The sequence below is a fragment of the Rhincodon typus genome, chromosome 9 (genome assembly GCF_021869965.1).
Source record: "Rhincodon typus isolate 14 chromosome 9, sRhiTyp1.1, whole genome shotgun sequence".
NCBI classification, from domain to species: Eukaryota; Metazoa; Chordata; class Chondrichthyes; order Orectolobiformes; family Rhincodontidae; genus Rhincodon; species Rhincodon typus.
In genome coordinates, this window is record NC_063340.1 from 29,362,219 (window position 1) to 29,379,972 (window position 17,754).

The 17,754-nt window shown below is 43.5% G+C and overlaps 1 protein-coding gene across 8 annotated transcripts in view; it reads left to right on the forward strand.

Moving 5' to 3' along the window:
* The window catches only part of dop1a (DOP1 leucine zipper like protein A), a 249,275-nt gene extending 234,073 nt beyond the window's left edge, over nt 1–15,202 (forward strand). For all 8 annotated transcript variants that reach the window (XM_048600578.1, XM_048600584.1, XM_048600582.1 and 5 more), the window contains one exon: nt 14,774–15,202. In XM_048600578.1, the coding sequence (XP_048456535.1) occupies nt 14,774–15,079 (306 nt within the window). In that variant the 3' untranslated portion in view covers nt 15,080–15,202. The remainder of the gene's footprint in view (nt 1–14,773) is intronic.
* The last annotated feature ends 2,552 nt before the right edge of the window (nt 15,203–17,754 follow it).

Genomic DNA, 17,754 nt, shown 5'->3' on the forward strand with positions numbered 1-17,754 from the left:
TCATTTGTTGGTGATAGCTACTGCATTTTAGGTGACTTTCACATTGAAGATGAATAGGGGAAATATTTACAGGTTACAAGTTAAAAGACTAGTATGAAAATTTTAAGTCAAATTGAGAACTAAGAAATTAAAGTAGAGATACCAGCCAGGTGATGTATTGCTACTGCATGATATGGGAGCTGGTGGACCCCATTGTGGTTCATACTAACCACAACTTGGTTGCTTGAGGAGCTCTGGCTCAGACTTGATGAGCTGGAGTCTGAACTTCGAATACTTGTGATGCATCATGCAGGTGAGAGTTACCTGGATGCTGTGTTTCAGGAGGCAGTCACATCCCTTAGGATTAACTACCTCGAATTCAACCAGTGGTTAGGGATAGAAAACTGTAACTAACAGCAAAGTAGGAAGAGACATCCCGGAGGTGGTGCCGAAGGACCCTCAGCCCTTGAGCTTGTCTAACAGGTTTGAGATTCTTGCACCCTATGATTGAGAATGGGGGCTGTAGGGAGGATGCGCGAACGGACCGTTGCATTGTGATACTGGGACCCATTCAAGGGTGTTGTGGGGGTGGGGGGAGAGGGTGCAGAAGAGAAATATAGTTGTAATCAGGATCGTATAGTCAGGACATGCAGAGGTGACATTGTTGCTTTGTTATTAAGAAATAAAATTAAATTGATACCAAGAATTGATATAGAGTCGGAAGGTATAGAATCTGTGTGATTAGAGTTGAGGCACTGCAAAGGAAAAAGATCCTCATGAGAATTATGTACAGGCCTGCTAGCAGTAGCCAGGAAATGCGACAAAATAAATCAAGAGATAGATAAAGAATGTAAGAATTACATTAATCATGGGGGTTTTCAATATGCTGGGACAATCAGGTTGGTAGTGGATTGCAAGAAAATTGTAGAATGTTTATAAGTTTGTTGTTTTTGTTTTGAGCAGCATGTGCTAGAGCCCGCTAGGGAACAATCAATTAGGTGATGTACGATGAGGCAGATTTGATTAAGGAACTTAAAGTGAAGGAACCCTTGGAGGCAGTGACCACAACATGATGAAATTCAGCCTGCAGTTTGAGAGGGAGAAGCTGGATTCAGATATAACAGTATTATAATTGAGTAAAGGTGAAAACAAAGTCATGGGGGAGAAGCTGGCCAGAGTTGATTAGGAAGGAGAGCCTAGCAAGGAAGACGATGGACCAACTATAGGAGGTGTTTCTGCAGATAATTCGGGAGGCACAACAGAAATTCATCCCAAGGATGAAGACACATTCGGGGAAGGATGAGACAGCCATGGCTGACAAAAGAAGTCAGAGACATGATAAAAGCAAAAGAGAAAGCATACAGAGATAGTAGGAAATGCCGATGCTGGAGTCTGAGATGACAAGGTATGGAGCTGGAGGAACACAGCAAGCCAGGCAGCATCAGAGGAGCAGGAAAGCTGACGTTTTGTCCTGGATCCTCCTTCAGAAAAAACATACAGTATGTTGAACATTAGTGGGACACCATTGAGTTGGGAAGCCTTTAAAAACCAGAGCTAACTAAAAAATCAATAAGCAAGGAGTAGATGAAATATGAGAGTAGACTAGCTAGTAAAATAAAAGAAGATTGCAAGAGGTTTTTTAGAAATCTAAAAGGTGAGATAGGGGCAAGGTAGGGTTAGGAAATCGCAGTTGGAGAAGTAGTAATAGGAAACAAAGAAATGATGAAGGAACTGAATAGGTACTTTGCATCAGTTTTCACATTGGAAGACACCAGCAGCATGCCAGAACTTCAAGAGAGCAAGGGCAAAGGTGAGTATAAGGGCCATCACTAAGGAGAAGGTGCTGAAGGGTCTGAAGTTGGATAAATCACCCGGATCAGATGGACTACACCCCAGATTTCTGAAGGAGATAGCTGAGGAGATTGTAAAGGCATTGAAGGTGCTCTTTCAGGATCACTGAACTCTGGGACTAGAAAATGGCTTATATAACACCTCTTTTTAAGAAGGGAGGGAGGCAGAAGACAGGAAACTATAGGCTGGTAAGCCTGACCTCAGCCGTTGTTAAGATTGGAACTGGAAGGGTCATCGGACCTGAAACATTAACTCTGATTGTTTTCTTCATAGATGCAGCCAGACCTACTGAACTTTTCCAGCAACCTCTTTTTTTTTTTTCCCTGATTTTGCAGAATCCGCCATTCTTTCGGTTTTTGCCATCATTCCCCAACCCTCCTTCCCACGGCATCTTCCCATGAAACTTCAGAAGGTGCAATATCTGCCCCTTTGCCACTTCTCTGCTCACTATCCAAGGGCCTAAAGAGTCTTTCCAGGTGAAGCAGCATTTCATCTGTACTTCCTCTAATCTTGTGTATCGTATTCACCGCTCCCAATGCGGCCTACTGTACATTGGAAAAACCAAACACAGACTAGGTAACAAGATAACAAGGTGTAGAGCTGGATGAACACAGCAGGCCAAGCAGCATCATATGAGCAGGAAAGCTGACGTTTCAGGCCTAGTTCCCTGCAGCCCAATGGTATCAATGTGGATTTCACAAGCTTCAAAATCTCCCCTCCCCCTACCGCATCCCAAAACCAGCCCAGCTCGTCCCTGCCTCCCTAACCTGTCCTACCTCCCACCTATCCCCTACTCCCACCTCAAGCCCCACCCCCATCTCCTACCTACTAACCTCATCCCGCCCCCTTGACCTGTCCATCCTCCCCGGACTGACCTATCTCCTCCCTACCTCCCCACCTACACTCACCTTTACTGGCTCCAGCCCCGCCTCTTTGACCTGTCTGTCTCCTCTCACTTATCTTCTCCTCTATCCATCTTCTATCCGCCTCCCCCTCTCTCCCTATTTATTTCAGAACCCCCTTCCCCTCCCCCATTTCTGAAGAAGGGTCTAGGCCTGAAACGTCAGCTTTCCTGCTCCTATGATGCTGCTTGGCCTGCTGTGTTCATCCAGCTCTACACCTTGTTATCTCAGATTCTCCAGCATCTGCAGTTCCTACTATCTCTCGCAGACTAGGTAACCACTTTGCAGAGCACCTCTGGTCCATGCACAATTGCTACCCCGACCATCCCGTAGTCGGTTTTCTTAACACAGTGTTTTGTTCACATGCCCACTTGCCTGTCCTCGGCATGCTGCAATGCTTCAGTGAATCACAGTAAAAACTGGAGGAGCAACATCTCATCTTCAAGCCAGGCACTTTACAACATTCTGGGCTCAATAGTGAGTTCAACACCTTCAATTTGTGAAACCATTCCTTCCCTTTCTTTTAGTTTTGCTTGTTACAGTCTCTGTCACCATGTTCTCTTCCCCTCCCCCCACACCAGTGGGACTGACTGTTAATTCCAGTCTGGCAGTTAGACACAGCATTGTTCTGTCATTCACACATTCTGATCGCAATCTGAACTATCAACATCCTTTCTCCCCCAGCACTCCAACTCCACCCCCCCAACTAAACATTAGCTTGCTTTCTCAACATGGATGCTACCTGACCCACTGTGATCTCCAGCATTTTTTGTTTTCAGTGCAGATTCCAGCATCTGTAGTAATTTGCTGATGGTCTTGTGGACGTTCAGGGTGAGACCCATGCTCTCATATGCCTCTGTAAAGGTGGCTGACAAAGGTCTGGAGTACGTCTTCTGAGATTGTCCATAGACAAGCATCATTCTGTATACTGCAGCTCGATGACACTGATTGGGGTGACTTTGGTTTTGACTGGAAGGTGGCAGAGATGGAATAATTTCCCACAGGTTCTGTAACTTAGCCCGACTTCAGCGGGCAGCTTGTCAGCACTGAGGTGAAGCATTACAATGAGGTAGATCGAGAACAGTGTTAGTGTGATGACGCACAACGGTCCAAACAGGGAATGGGTTAGTGATGGAGCCATTTGTCATTACCATGACTTCCATGTTGTTATGGAGCACACAGAGTATGGTGACAAACTTCATGACGCAACTAAAGCGGAGAAGAATGTTCCATAATACTTCTCGATTGACGGTATCAAAAGCTTTTGTAGGGTCAAGGAAGGCCATGTACAGGGGTAGGTTCTTTTGTCTGCATTTCTCCTGCAGCTGTCATGCAGTGAAAATCTTATCTGTTGTGACCCTGTATGGCCGAAAGCCACACTGCAACTTCAGGAGGAGTTCCTCAGCCACAGGGAGGAGACAGTTGAAGAGGACCTTTGCGATGACTTTTCCAACAGTCGAAGGCAGGGAGATTCTCCTGTAATTACCACAGTCGAACTTGTTCCCTTTTTTTGAAAATACTCACAACTGTGGCATCTCGGAGCTCTCCCAAGATGCTCTCCTCCTTCCAGATAAGGCAGACAAGAACGTGTAACTACATCAGGAGCTCTTTGCCGCCAAGCTTCAATGTCTCAGTGGGGATACTATCTGCTCCAGCAGCCTTGTTGTTCTTAAGTTGGCAGACAGCCTTCTCCACGCAAGTGTTACTGAGCTTGTGGCATGCAGTATGCTGAGAGATGAGTTCAAGAATGTCGGATTGATGAAAGAGCTGTGGTTGAGGAGGTTTCTGAAGTGCTACCCCTAGCATTTTTTGATAACGTCTTTATCTTTGATAAGAGTCACTCCATCCTTGGTCAGCAGTAGGGTGGAGCCTTGGGTATTTAGTCTATATGTGGTCTTGACAACACAGAAGAAACCATACATATCATGGTTGTCAGCCATTTGTTGGGCCTCCAGTGCTTTCTCCACCCACACCAGTTCTTTATTCATGGGTTTGTTTTTGGACCTCTACCTGAAGTTGCCTGTAGGCCTGTCATTTTTCCTCTTCCGAGTGCAGTTGTTGTTTTACACTCAGAAATGCCATGTGCTTCCGGCTTAATAGTTCCTGGATCTCATGATTATTCTCATCAAACCTGTCTTGGTGTTTCCTGTCTGAGTGGCTGACTGAGTTTTTGCAGGCATTGATGATGGCAGTCTTAAGGGCAGACCAGAGACTGTTGGGATCCCATGACTGTGTTGCTAAGGGTCACTATATTTGTGGAGAGGTGTTTGTTGTATGAGGCTATTTTTTCCAGGTCTTAAAGTGCATAAATGTTGAACCTTCTGCGGCACTGCTTCCTTTGTCTCTGCTGCAGCAGGGCTATATCTATGTTGATCCCAGCTCAGATCAGGCAATGGTCCGTCCAGCAGTCGTCAGCTTGTGTTATGGTGCATATGATTTTAAGGTCTTTCCAATTCCTTGTTCTGATGATGACATAATCAAGGAGTGCCAGTGTTTGGAGCTTGGGTGCTGCCACATTTGCTTGTATTGTTGTCTTTGGTAGAGTAGTGTGTTGGTGATTAGGAGGTTATGTCCAAGGCATTTGGTCAGGAGTGCCTTTGGGAGTTTGCTTCCCATGCTTCCTAACTCCCCTCTTCCGGATTACATGTCCCCAAAGGTCTGCACTTTTGCTAACTCTGACATTGAAGTCGCCCAGGACGATAAGTTGTTCCACTGTAGAGACTCTTGACAGAACGGTCAAGGCTGGAGTAGAATTTCTCCTTGTCCTCATCTGTTGCATCAAGCATTGGTGCATGTGCACTGAATGCTGTGACATACTGGTTCCAAGCAAGAGTGAATCAGAGTGTCATGAGGCTTTCACTTATTCCACAGGAGAGTCTTTGAGTTGGTCCACCAGTTTGTTTTTGATAGCAAAGTTGATTCCTTGGATTCAGCGCTCTTCTTCGGCCTTGCCTTTTCAGATATAGGGACAGCCATTACCTTGCCCTCTGTGCTGTCCTTCCCTCACCCACTGGCTTTCACGCAGGGTAGTGATGTCAATATCATAGCACCTGAATTCCTGAGCAATGATGGCAGTGCAGTGTTCCGGTCAGTCACTGGTGGGACTGTCTGTGAGGGTCCTGACTTTCCAGGTCCCAAATTTCATCCCGGGGGTATGGAAGGTGCTTGTGTAAGAGTTCTTTTAACATTGGGGAAACCATTGCACACTTTATAGTTTTCACACGACCATCATATTTTTACACTCCATTCCCTTTGAAATAAAGACCGACAGTCCATTTGCATTCCCTATTCCCTGCTGAAGTTGGTTGTTAGCTTTTCGTGATTCATGCACAAGGACGCCCAAATCCCTCTGTGCTGTAACTTTTTGCAGTCATTTCCCATTTACATACTATTCAATTCTTCTTTTGTTCCTGCTAAAGTGTCTAAACTCTCATTTTCCCAAATTATATTCCATTTGGCCACTCTCTAAACTTGTCTATAGCCCTCTGTGTGGGCTGATTGTGTCATGCTCACTACTTGCCTTGCCACCTATTTTTGTGTCATCCACAAATTGGTAATAGTACATTCATTTCTGTCATGCAAGTCAAATATATACTGTAAATAATTGTGCCTGCTGCACTGATCCCATAGTACTCCAATAGTTCCGTTGCCATCCTGAAAATGACCCTTTTATCCTGCTGTCTGTCTTTACTACCAGAATATCCATAATCTCTGTAGCTTTAAAATCCCAGAAAGTCAAACAATAGGTCCATGGTTCTCTGATGATAATTAATATGCTTATTCCCCCCATGATGACCTGGGGGATTATTTGGTTTTCTTGGAATGCTTCACTTTGACTTCCTGTTTCCTTTTAATGTTCTTAAATATGTTCTTACTGTCTGTTTTTATATTACTTGCTAACTTGCTGTCATAGTTTATTCATTTTTGTTTTGGTAATCTTTTATTGGTTTTTAAGATTTTCCCAATCCTAATGTTTTTCTTTTCTTTCAATTTGGTGCCATTTTGTTTCCTTCCTTGAATCCTTGTTCCTCAAACATTTTGTTCTGCCAAAATTGTTTTCCTAGTCCACTCCAGCCAACTCTGCCCTCATCCCTACGTAATTATCCTTATTTAAGTTTCTAACCCATATTTCTCACTCTCAATCTGAATGCTAAGTTCTATCATGTTATGGACACTGTTCCGTAGGGGACTTATAACATCCTTAATTAAACATGCCTTATCACACATCATCAGATCTAGAATACCCTGATCCCTGCTGGACCGTTAACATTTTGTTCTAGGAAACTGTCTTGAATACACTGTGAATTCTTTCTCATGGATACCTTTGCCAATTTGATTTCCCCAATCTACATGAAGATCACCTATGATTTGTATACAGCTTTTTTGACATGTCCTTATTACCTCCTGATTTATTTTCTGTCCTACAAAATCACAATTGATGGAGGGTGAATGGACTACTCCCACTAGTGTTTCCTTCCCCTTGTTATTTCTTACCACCATTCATTTGAATTCAACATCATTCAATCCAAGATAATTTCTTACAATCGTATTTATTCCAATTTGTACTGTCTGCCTTGTTCCTGCCTGTCCTTTCAAAAACTCTGGTACCTTTGAATATTTAGTTCCCAATTTTTATTCCTTTTAATTACGTCTCTCTAAGGGCAATAAGATCATATCCATTTTTTTGATTCATTCACAGGCAGGTCAACCACATTGCAGTGGGTCTGGAATCACATGTAGGCCAAAATATGTAAGGATGGCAGTTGCCTTCCCTAAAGGACATTAGTGAACCAGATGGGTTTTTCCAACAATCGACCCATGGTCGTCATTATACTCCTTAATTCCAGATTTTTTTTATTGATTTCAAGTTCCACAGTCTGCTGTGGCGGTATTCAAACCCAGGTTCCCAGAACATTATCTGGTTCTCTGGATTAACAGTCCAGTGATAATACCACTAGGCCATTACCTCCTCTCAAACCTCTATTTGTGCCATTAATTTATTTATTTTGCTGTGAATACTATGTGCATTTAAGAGTTATTAATTTTGAATTTTTACCACTTTTCCTCCTTTGACCCTATTTGCTGCTGTTTACTTATGCTTACAGACTCTTATCCTCTGGATATCATTATCAAAATAGTTTTCTTGCAATTGTGCCATATCCCTTTGCTTTGTAAGCTCGCAAATCCTCCTCTCACTTTCTTGTGCACCCCCCACCCCCACCCAAATAATTGTAAAATCCTCTGTACAGCCCTAGAACATAAAACAATACAGCATAGGAACAGACCTTTTGGTCCATGATATTGTGCCAAACATGTCACCAAATTATACCAATCTCTTCTGCCTGCCCATGGTCCATGTGCCTCCATTCATCACCTATTCATGTGTTTATCTAAACGTCCCTATCATATCTGCCTCTGCCAGTACCCCTGGCAGTGTGCGTTCCAAGCACCTACATTTTTTAAAAAAAAATGACTTGCCCCTCATCACCTTTAAACTTTTCCCCTCTTACCTTAAATGCATGCCCCCTAGTATTAGACATTTCAACTCTGGGGGAAAAAGATTCTGACTGTCAAACCTATCTACGCCTCTCATAATTTTATAAACTTCTATCAGGTTTCCCCGCAGCCTCTGTTGCTCCAGAGAAAACAACCTTAGTTTTTCAGGCCTTTCCTTGTAGCTCATGCTCTGTAATCCAGGCAGCATCCTGGTAAACTTCTTCTGCACCATCTCCAAAGCCTCAACATCCTTCCTGTAATGTGGTGACTAGAATTGAATGAATATTCTGTGTGGCATAATAAAAGTCTTATAAAGCTGCAACATCACTTTCTGATTCTTGTACTCAATGCCCCAATCCATAAAGGCAGGCATGCCATACTCCTCCTTTACCACCCTATCTACTTGTGTGGCTGCTTTCAGGGAGCTAAGATCCCTGTGTACATCAATGCTGTTAAGGGTCCTGCCATTAACTGTATACTTTCCCTTAACATTTGATCTCCCACAGTGCAACACCTCACACTTGCCTAGATTAAACTCCATCCGCCATTTCTCCGCCCATATCTGCAATATCTATATCCCGCCATATCCTCATCTTGAATCCCATGCCTTTTAATTTTCTCAATGAACCTACCATGAGGGACTTTGTTGAAAGGCTGACTAAAATCCATGCACACAACATCCACTGCCCTACCCTCATAGATCACCCTCATCACTTCCTCAAAAAAAATCAAGTTAATAAGACATGATCTGCCAACACAAAGCCATGCTTTTCCAAATGTACATATAGCCTATCCCTAAGAATCATCTCCAATAGCTTCTCAACCCCCGATGGGAGACTCACGAGTCTATAATTTCCTTGATTATCCCTATTTTCCTTTCTCGAACAGAGGAACAACATTGCTACTTGCCAGTCCTCTGGAACCTCTCCAGTGACTAGAAAGGATACAAAGAACAAAAACAAAGTTGCTGGAAAAGCTCAGCAGGTCTGGCAGCATCTGTGAAGGAGAAAACAGAGTTAACGTTTCGGGTCCGGTGACCCTTCCTCAGAACACAAAGGATACAAAGATCTTTGTCAAGGCCTCAGTAATCTCCTGTCTTGCTTGTCTCAGTAACCTGGACGTGGGGACTTATCTACCTTAATGCTCTTCAAGAGACCCAACACCACTTCCTTACTTCTTGACTTCACAATGCCCTAGTATATTAGTATGCCACACGCTAATCTCACTATCTTCCATGCCCTTTTTCTTAGTGAATATGGATGCAAAGTACTCATTTAGGATCTCACTCATATCCTCTGCCTCCAAGCACAAGTTCTCTCCTTTAATCTTGAATGGTCCTACCCTCTCCCTAGTTATCCTCTTGCTCTTATATATAAAATGCCTTGGGATTTTCTTTAACGCTGCTTGCCAAGGACATTTCAAGGCCCCTTCTTGGTCTCCTATTTCCTGCTAGAGTTCTTCCCTGCTTTCTTTCTATTCCTCTCAGGTCCTAAACCTTGCTTTTTCTTTCTGACTAAATTCACAACGTGCCTTATCATCCAAGGGTCTCGTATCTTGCCGTCCTTGTCCTTCCTCCTTACTGAAGCATGTCGGTCCTGAACTCTGATCAGTAGGTCTTTAAACAATACCCACATGTCAAATGTGGACTAGCCCAATAACAGCTGCTCCCAAATAACTCTCCCTAGCTCCTGTCTAATACTGTCATAATTTGCCATCCCCTAATTTAGTATCTTCCTGCAACTTCCGGACTTATTCTTATTCATAGTTATCTTAAAACTTAAGGAGTTGTGATTGCTGTTTCCAAAATGCTTTCCTACGTGAGGTCAGTCACCTGGCCAGGCTCATTAGCCAGCACAAGGTCCAGAATGGCTCCTCCTCTAGTTGGACTATCCACATACTGTTTCAAGAAATTCTCTTGGGTACACCAAACAAATTCTGCCCTGTCTAATCCTCTTGTTCTAAGGAAGTCCCAGTTAATATTGAGGAAGTTAAAATCACCCTTTTTTTTGGCATCTTTCCACAATCTGCCTACAGATCTGTCATCAATGTTCTGGGGGTTGGAGGGGGAGTGCTATAGTATAATCCAATCAGAGTGATTGCAGCTTGTTTTTGAGCTGTACCCATTTTGCTACAGTGGATAAACTTTCCAGTATATCCTTTGAGTGTAAGTATGACATTGTCCCTGATTAGTAATGCAACTCCTCCACCTCTTTTACCTCCCGCTTTATCTTGTCTAAAACGTTGAAACCCTGAAACTTGGAACAGTCAGTCCTGTACCTCTCTCAACCAGTACTCTGTAAGCCCACAATGTCTTGGTCCTACATACTGATCCAGCCTCTAAGCTCGTCTGCCTTATCCATAATACTCCTTACATTGAAATAAACGTACATCAGCCCCATCATATTCATTAACCTGTCCCTCCACTTGCTGACCTGCTGCTCTGGTTCCTAACCTCTACCACTGTAGTTTAAACCACCCCACACAGCACTAGCCCACCTCCCTATGAGGATATTGGTTTCCCTCCAGTTTACGTGCAAACCGTCCCCTGCTGTACAGGTCATCCCTGCCCCAGAAGAAATCCCAATGATCCAAGAGCCTGAAACCCTGCCCCCTGCACCAGCTCCTTAGCCATGCATTCATTAGCTCTAGTTATTGTCCAGCAAATGAAACCCATCCCACCGGAACAGCTCCCTTTTACCCTAATACAAGTGCCACTGCTCCACAAACGGAAACCCATCCACCTACACCAATCTTCAAACCGCACATTTAACTCCTTGCCTTATTTACCCTGAGCCAATTTGACCATGGCTTAGGTAGTAAACCTGAGATTGTTGCTTTGGAGGTTCAGCTTTTTTGTGCAGTCCCTAACTGTTCAAAATCTTTCAAAAGAACTTATTTTCCATCCTATCAACATTCTTAGTACTAATATGTTTGACGACAAGTGGTTCTCTCTTCTCCTACATCATGTTTCTGTCCAGCCTGAGGAGATGCCCTTAACCCTGGAACAGACCAGGCAACAAAGCCTTCATGACGCATGGTCACGGCTGCAGAGAACATATCTATCCACCTCATTATACTGGCCCCTCAAGCTACAGCGTTCTTATTTCCTACCCTCACTTAAGTGGCTGCCTCCTCCACAGTGCTGTGGAGTCCATGCAATCCCTACACTCATCCACCTGGCTTGCAAGCACCTTGTAACTGTTGGACAATTTCAGCGACAGAAGCCCCTCAAGAGCTGCACCTCCAGTCCCCATTCATGCCTCACCTACAATCAAGCCCTCTGTCTTTGATCAGAGATAAAGTTTGAATTGCTTAATTTAAGGGTATGTCTGTCTTCTGGAGTGAAGGGTCCAGATAACTTTACATTTGTCTGATGAAATGCAATGTCAGCAGGTGAGATACCAGATCTTCAACTAGGATCTGATGTTACATGGGCCACAAACCTTTGTGACAGATGTGTTCACTGTGGCTTATCTCCTGACTTAAAGTGAGGCAATTCACTGGGCAGAACAAACAGGACTACAGAATACATGATGAACATATGGCTGTGGGAAGCTCCAAGGATCAGAGGGACATTGGTATGCATTTACATCCTCAGGGTAGCAGTACAGGTAGATAAAGTGCTTAAGAAGTCAAATGGAATACTTGCCTTTGTTAGCTGAGACAAAGAGTTTAAGAGCAGGGATGTGATGCTGGAACTGCAGAAAATGTTGGTTAGGCTACAGCTAAGGGCACATTATAGGAGTGATGTGAAAGCACTGGAGAGGGTGCAGTGGAGTTTTACTTAGGATGGAGGATTCAGTTATGAAAGGAGATTGAATAGGCTGGATTGCTTTTCCAAACAGAAGAGACCGAGGGAGACATGATTGAGATGTATAAAATTGAGAGCATACACAGAGTAGTCAGGAATAAACTTTCCCTTTGGTAAAGGGTTCAGTGACTGGGGCGCATAGATTTATGGTTTAGAGGGAAATGTAAGGAAAAAATATTTTTGCTAGGTGAATCCAGAACTCGTTGTCTCTAACACTTAATATAGGCAGAAACACTTAAAACATTTAAGGAGTACTTAGATGTACACTTTCGATGCCAAGACTTTCAAGGCTATGGGCTGAGTGACTGAATTGGGATTAAAATATGTGTGTGTTTTTGACCAGTGCCAATGCAATGGGCCAAAGGGTCTTTTTCTTTCATTAGACCTCTAGACTTATGACTCATGGGAATGTCATCACCTACAACTCGCATACCATTCTGTGTTGGAACTGCATTGTTGTTCCATCACTATTATTGGGTCAAAATTTTATCAGTCCTGCCCCAACTGCATTCTGGGTGTGAAACTGTTGCAATTCAGGAATGGGCTCACTACTGACATCTCAAAGACAAGATCATCATTGAATCCCTATAGTGTGGAAACAGGCCATTCAGCCCAACAACTCCACACCACTCCTCCAAAGAGCATCCCTCTCTGACTCATTCCCCTACCCCTGCATTTCCCCATGTCTAACCCACCTAACCTAAACATCCTTGGACACTATGGGCAATTTAGCATAGCCAGTCCAGCTACCCTGCACATCTTTGGACTGTGGGAGGAAACTGGAGCATCTGGAAGAAACTCATCTTCAGTCACCTGAGGGTGGAATTGAACCTGGGTCCCTGGTGCTGTGAGGCAGCAGTGCTAACCACTGAGCCACCGTGCCACCCAAGTAGGGATTGACAATAAATGCTGACCTTGCCAGTGAGACATCCCCTTTGAATAAATAAAACACAATTAGCCATCAGCAAAATTACTGTCGTAGCATGGATTGTAAAACAGGAACCTTGTTCAGAAATGCAGAGAAGGTGGTGATTATTGATCTTGGCAAAGTCAGAGTATAATGTGCAGTTTGGGAAGGAGATTTGTTAAATTTTTCCTTGTACTTACATTTTTCTTTCTCTCATTTTAACTTTTTGAATATTTTAGAAAGTAAGTAGAGATGAGCAATGGCTGCATTGTAAAATGTCAGTACTTTATTTCACATGCAATTTGGCTGCATAGTGACACAATCTAAAGATTAGAAACAAACCTTTCAGGAGTGAAATTAGGAGATTCTACATCTCTACAGATGATTCTTCTTCTACAGCTGAGATTTATTTTTCTTCAAGTCTGGCCTTTAGAGCATCACTAATTTTATTTGCTTCACCATTGAGGGGGTCTGCACTTTTAGTTACTTAGGCCATTAGTTCTGGAATAACAAGGTGTAGAGCTGGATGAACACAGCAGGCCAAGCAGCATCAGAGGAGCAGGAAGGCTGACGTTTCATGCCTCGACCCTTCTTCAGAAATGGGGGAGGGGAAGGGGGTTCTGAAATAAATAGGGAGAGAGGGGGAGGCGGATAGAAGATGGATAGAGGAGAAGATAGGTGGAGAGGATACAGACAGGTCAAAGAGGCAGGAATGGAGCCAGTAAAAGTGAGTGTAGGTGTGGAGTTAGGGAGGAGATAGGTCAGTCCAGGGAGGACGGACAGGTCAAGGGGGCGGGATGAGGTTAGTAGGTAGGAGATGGGCTGGGGCTTGAAGTGGGAGGAAGGACAGGTTAGGGAGGCGGGGATGAGCTGGGCTGGTTTTGGGATGCGGTAGGGGGAGGGGAGATTTTGAAGCTTGTGAAGTCCACTTTGATACCATTGGGCTGCAGGGTTCCCAAGTGGAATATGAGTTGCTGTTCCTGCAACCTTCGGGTGGCATCGTTGTGGCACTGCAGGAGGCCCAGGATGGACATGTCGTCTGAGGAACGGGAGGGGGAATTGAAATGGTTCGCGACTGGGAGGTGCAGATGTTTAGTGCAAACCGAGCGTAGGTGTTCTGCAAAGCGGTCCCCAAGTCTCCGCTTGGTGTCCCCGATGTAGAGGAGACCACAACGGGAACAGCGGATGCAGTATACCACATTAGCAGGTGTGCAGGTGAACATCTGCTTGATGTGGAAAGTCTTCTTGGGGCCTGGGATGGGGGTGAGGGGGGAGGTGTAGGGGCAGGTGTAGCACTTCCTGCGGTTGCAGGGAAAAGTGCCGGGTGTGGTGGGGCTGGAGGGGAGTGTGGAGCGGACAAGGGAGTCACGGAGAGAGTGGTCCCCCCGGAAAGCAGATAAGGGTGGGGAGGGAAAAATGTCTTTGGTGGTGGGGTCGGATTGCAGATGGCGGAAGTGTCGGAGGATGATGCGTTGGATCTGGAGGTTGGTGGGGTGGTACGTGAGGACGAGGGGGATTCTGTTTTGGTTGTTATTGTGGGGAGGGGGTGTGAGGGATGAGTTGCGGTATTAGTTCTGGAGTTGCCTTCAAAAGCATACCATTTCTTTTTCCTTCCTTTAAGACATTCAGTAAATGCTATCTCTTTGATGGTGCATTTGGTCATCTGCCCTTAACATCTGCTTATGTAGCTTGGTATAAAAAGTTGTTTTTGAAATAGCAATCAAAATTCAAATGTATAATTTGGACAAGCTTGAATATTATGCTTGAAATTGATCTTAAACAGAAAGTACTAAAACTAATTAATGGAAGAATTTTGATTATTTACAGAAAAATCTAGAAGATGACAACTCGGTGAGGACACTAGAGTGGGAACCAGGTCATCTGCTGCTGACCGTTTACTCTATTCGTAGTATTGAGCAGTTGCTTCCCTTTTTCAATGTACTCAGTCAGTTCTTTTCCAACAAAATCTCAAGCAGATTTACTGGATCCTCAGGGAGTCCAGTCCCATGGACTAACACATTCTCGATCAAAGACATTAAACCCGAGAACCAGAAAACTTTCTGGAGCAAAAGCTCACAAAAAATAGAGGAAGTGCTTGAGAAAGATTTTCTCGAAGGTGTCATAAAAACATAATAGTGCCCTGTTTGAGGTAGTGTAATCACTCAAAGCAAATATTCTGCAATGTGTATATTTGTTTGTATTTAAACAAGGACAAATTTCAACAATGTAATTATATTAAATTTTATTTGTACAGATTGTGTTCTGATTACTGGATTATGAATTTGATTTTGTCCAAGTATGTTGACTCATTAATTATGGTTCCCAAAATATAAATTACTGTACTACTCTATTTGGTTCCAAATAATTTCACTCATGATGAACTCTACAGGTGAGGACCCATTATTAAATGTATCCATATAAATTACTGTGCTGTTCCACTGGTTCCAAATAATTGCATTAATCATCAATTTGACAGGGGATGACCCATTATTAAATGTATCTTTGATTGTAGTTGTGATTTTATGGATTGTGCACCATGTAATCCATTATTTAACTGTTATAAGTAACATCCGGACCTCAAAACAACATGTTCTTTGTCATGAACTGTTATCATGAGTGCTGAATGTGAAAGATGGGGTTAAGTGTGAACAGAAAGTGATTACAGAGTAAGAGAAATGAAGATGAGGATCAGGGCATTGAGGGCATGCATTGCTCAGTGCTAAGTTGGAGATCTCTGCATTCCTTATTTAAGGTTTCAAAAAATGTAAAAATCTAGCATTTATTGCCCTAATTTTCTCATTGCCTTTGAAAATGTGGTGAGCTGACTGCTTAGTTGATGAATAAGTACTCTGTCATATTGATCACCACTTGGAGGGAGCACTGAGGGTGACAAAGGCACGTGAGAATGTATTCTGGCTGGGGGGCTTCAGTGTCTATCATGAAGATTAACTCAATAGTGCACTACTGACCATGTTCGCTGAATCCTAAAATATGTAGCTGCGACAGGCAGGGAATATCCATCACAAATGCTTCTGCCCATGACAATAGGGCAGACTTTGAACAGATCTGGTGTGAATTTCCTTTATTTGGACCTTTTACTAAATGCTGTCATGGGATATGGACATTGCTATCTGGGTCAGTATTTATATCCCAGCCCTAAGTTCCTTTTGTGAAGGTGGTGGTGAGCTGTTTTCGTGAATAGTTGTAAACCTATTTGGTGTAGATACATTCACGATGCCATTAGGGAGACAGTTCCAGGATTTTGACTTAGCAACGCTGAAGAATTGGTGATATACTTCCAAGTCAGGACAGGGTGGCTTGGAGAGAAAGTTACAGATGGTGACGACCCCATATATCTACTGCCCTTGTCCTTCTCAATGTTGGTGGTCATATGGGTTTGGAAGATACTCGCTAAGGAGCTTTGGTGAATTTCTGCAGTGCATCTTATACTGCTGCTACTGATTGAACATTCACTCCCTCCACCAATGACAATGTGGTGCTAACCAAGTGGCAACTTTGTCCTGAATGATGTCAAGCTTCTTGAATGTTGTTGGACCTGCACATATCCAGACAAATGGGGAATATTCCACTACACTCCTCACTTGTACCTTGCTAGTGGTAGGCAAGTTTGGGAAGTCAGACAGTGAATTGCTATCGACAGGATTCCTAGCCACTGACCTGCTGGTGTAGCTACAGTATTTATTTGGTCCAGTTCAGTTTCTGGTCAGTTGTAACCTCCAAAATGTTGATAGTGGAGTATTCAGTAATGGTAATTTCATTGAATGTCAAGGGGTGATGGTTAGATGTTCTTTTGTTGATGATGACTTTGCCTGGCAGCCACATGACGTGAATATCACTTGTTAGTTGTTAGCCCAGAACTGGATTTTGTCCAGGTCTTTTGGACATAGATTGCTTTATCATCTGAGGAGTGGTTAAGTGCTAAATATTATGTAATCATTAGCAACATACCCACTTTTGTCCTTGAGATGGACGGATGGATGAAGCAGCTGAAAATGGCTGAGGCACAACACTCCACTGTGGAACTGCTATTGACTGACCTCCAACTACTACAGCCAGGTACGACCTGAACAAGTGGAGAGTTTTGCCCCTATTTGCTACACTCTGTAAAATGTGACCTTAATGTTAAGTCTAGTCACTCTCATCTCTTCTCTGGAATTCAGCTTTTTTGTCATATTTGAACTAAGGCCTGACTAGTGGAGCTGGAGGAACCCAAGCTGAGCATCAGTGATCAGGTTATTACTAAGTAAGCTTTTTATAGCACTGTTGCTGATACTTTCCATCACTTAACTAATGATCAAGAGTTGAATTATGGGACAGTAACTGGCTGGATCAGATTTGTCCTTTTTTTTGGTTTACAGGACATTCCTCAGCAATTTTCCATTTTGTCAGTAGATGCCATTGTTGTTGCAAGTATGGAACAACTTGGCTAGGGGAATGGCAAGTTCTCGAGCACAATTCTTCCTGGAATGTTGTCAGAGCCCCTAGCCTTTGCAGTATCAAGTGCCTCCAGCCGTTTCCTGATATCATTTGTAGCAAATAGAATTGGCATTTTCAATTGTGGGGCCCTCTGGAGGAGGCTAGGATCAGTCATCTATTGGGCATGTTGGGCTGAAGGTTGTTGAGAATGCTTCAGCTTTTTCGTTTACACTGGTGTGCTGGGCTCTCCCTTGTGCATATTGATATTTGTGGAGCCTTCTCCTCCAGTGAGTTGTTTAGTTGCCCACCACCATTTACAATTGGATGTGATGGGATTGCAGAGCTTAGATCTGATTTGTTTGTTCTGAAAT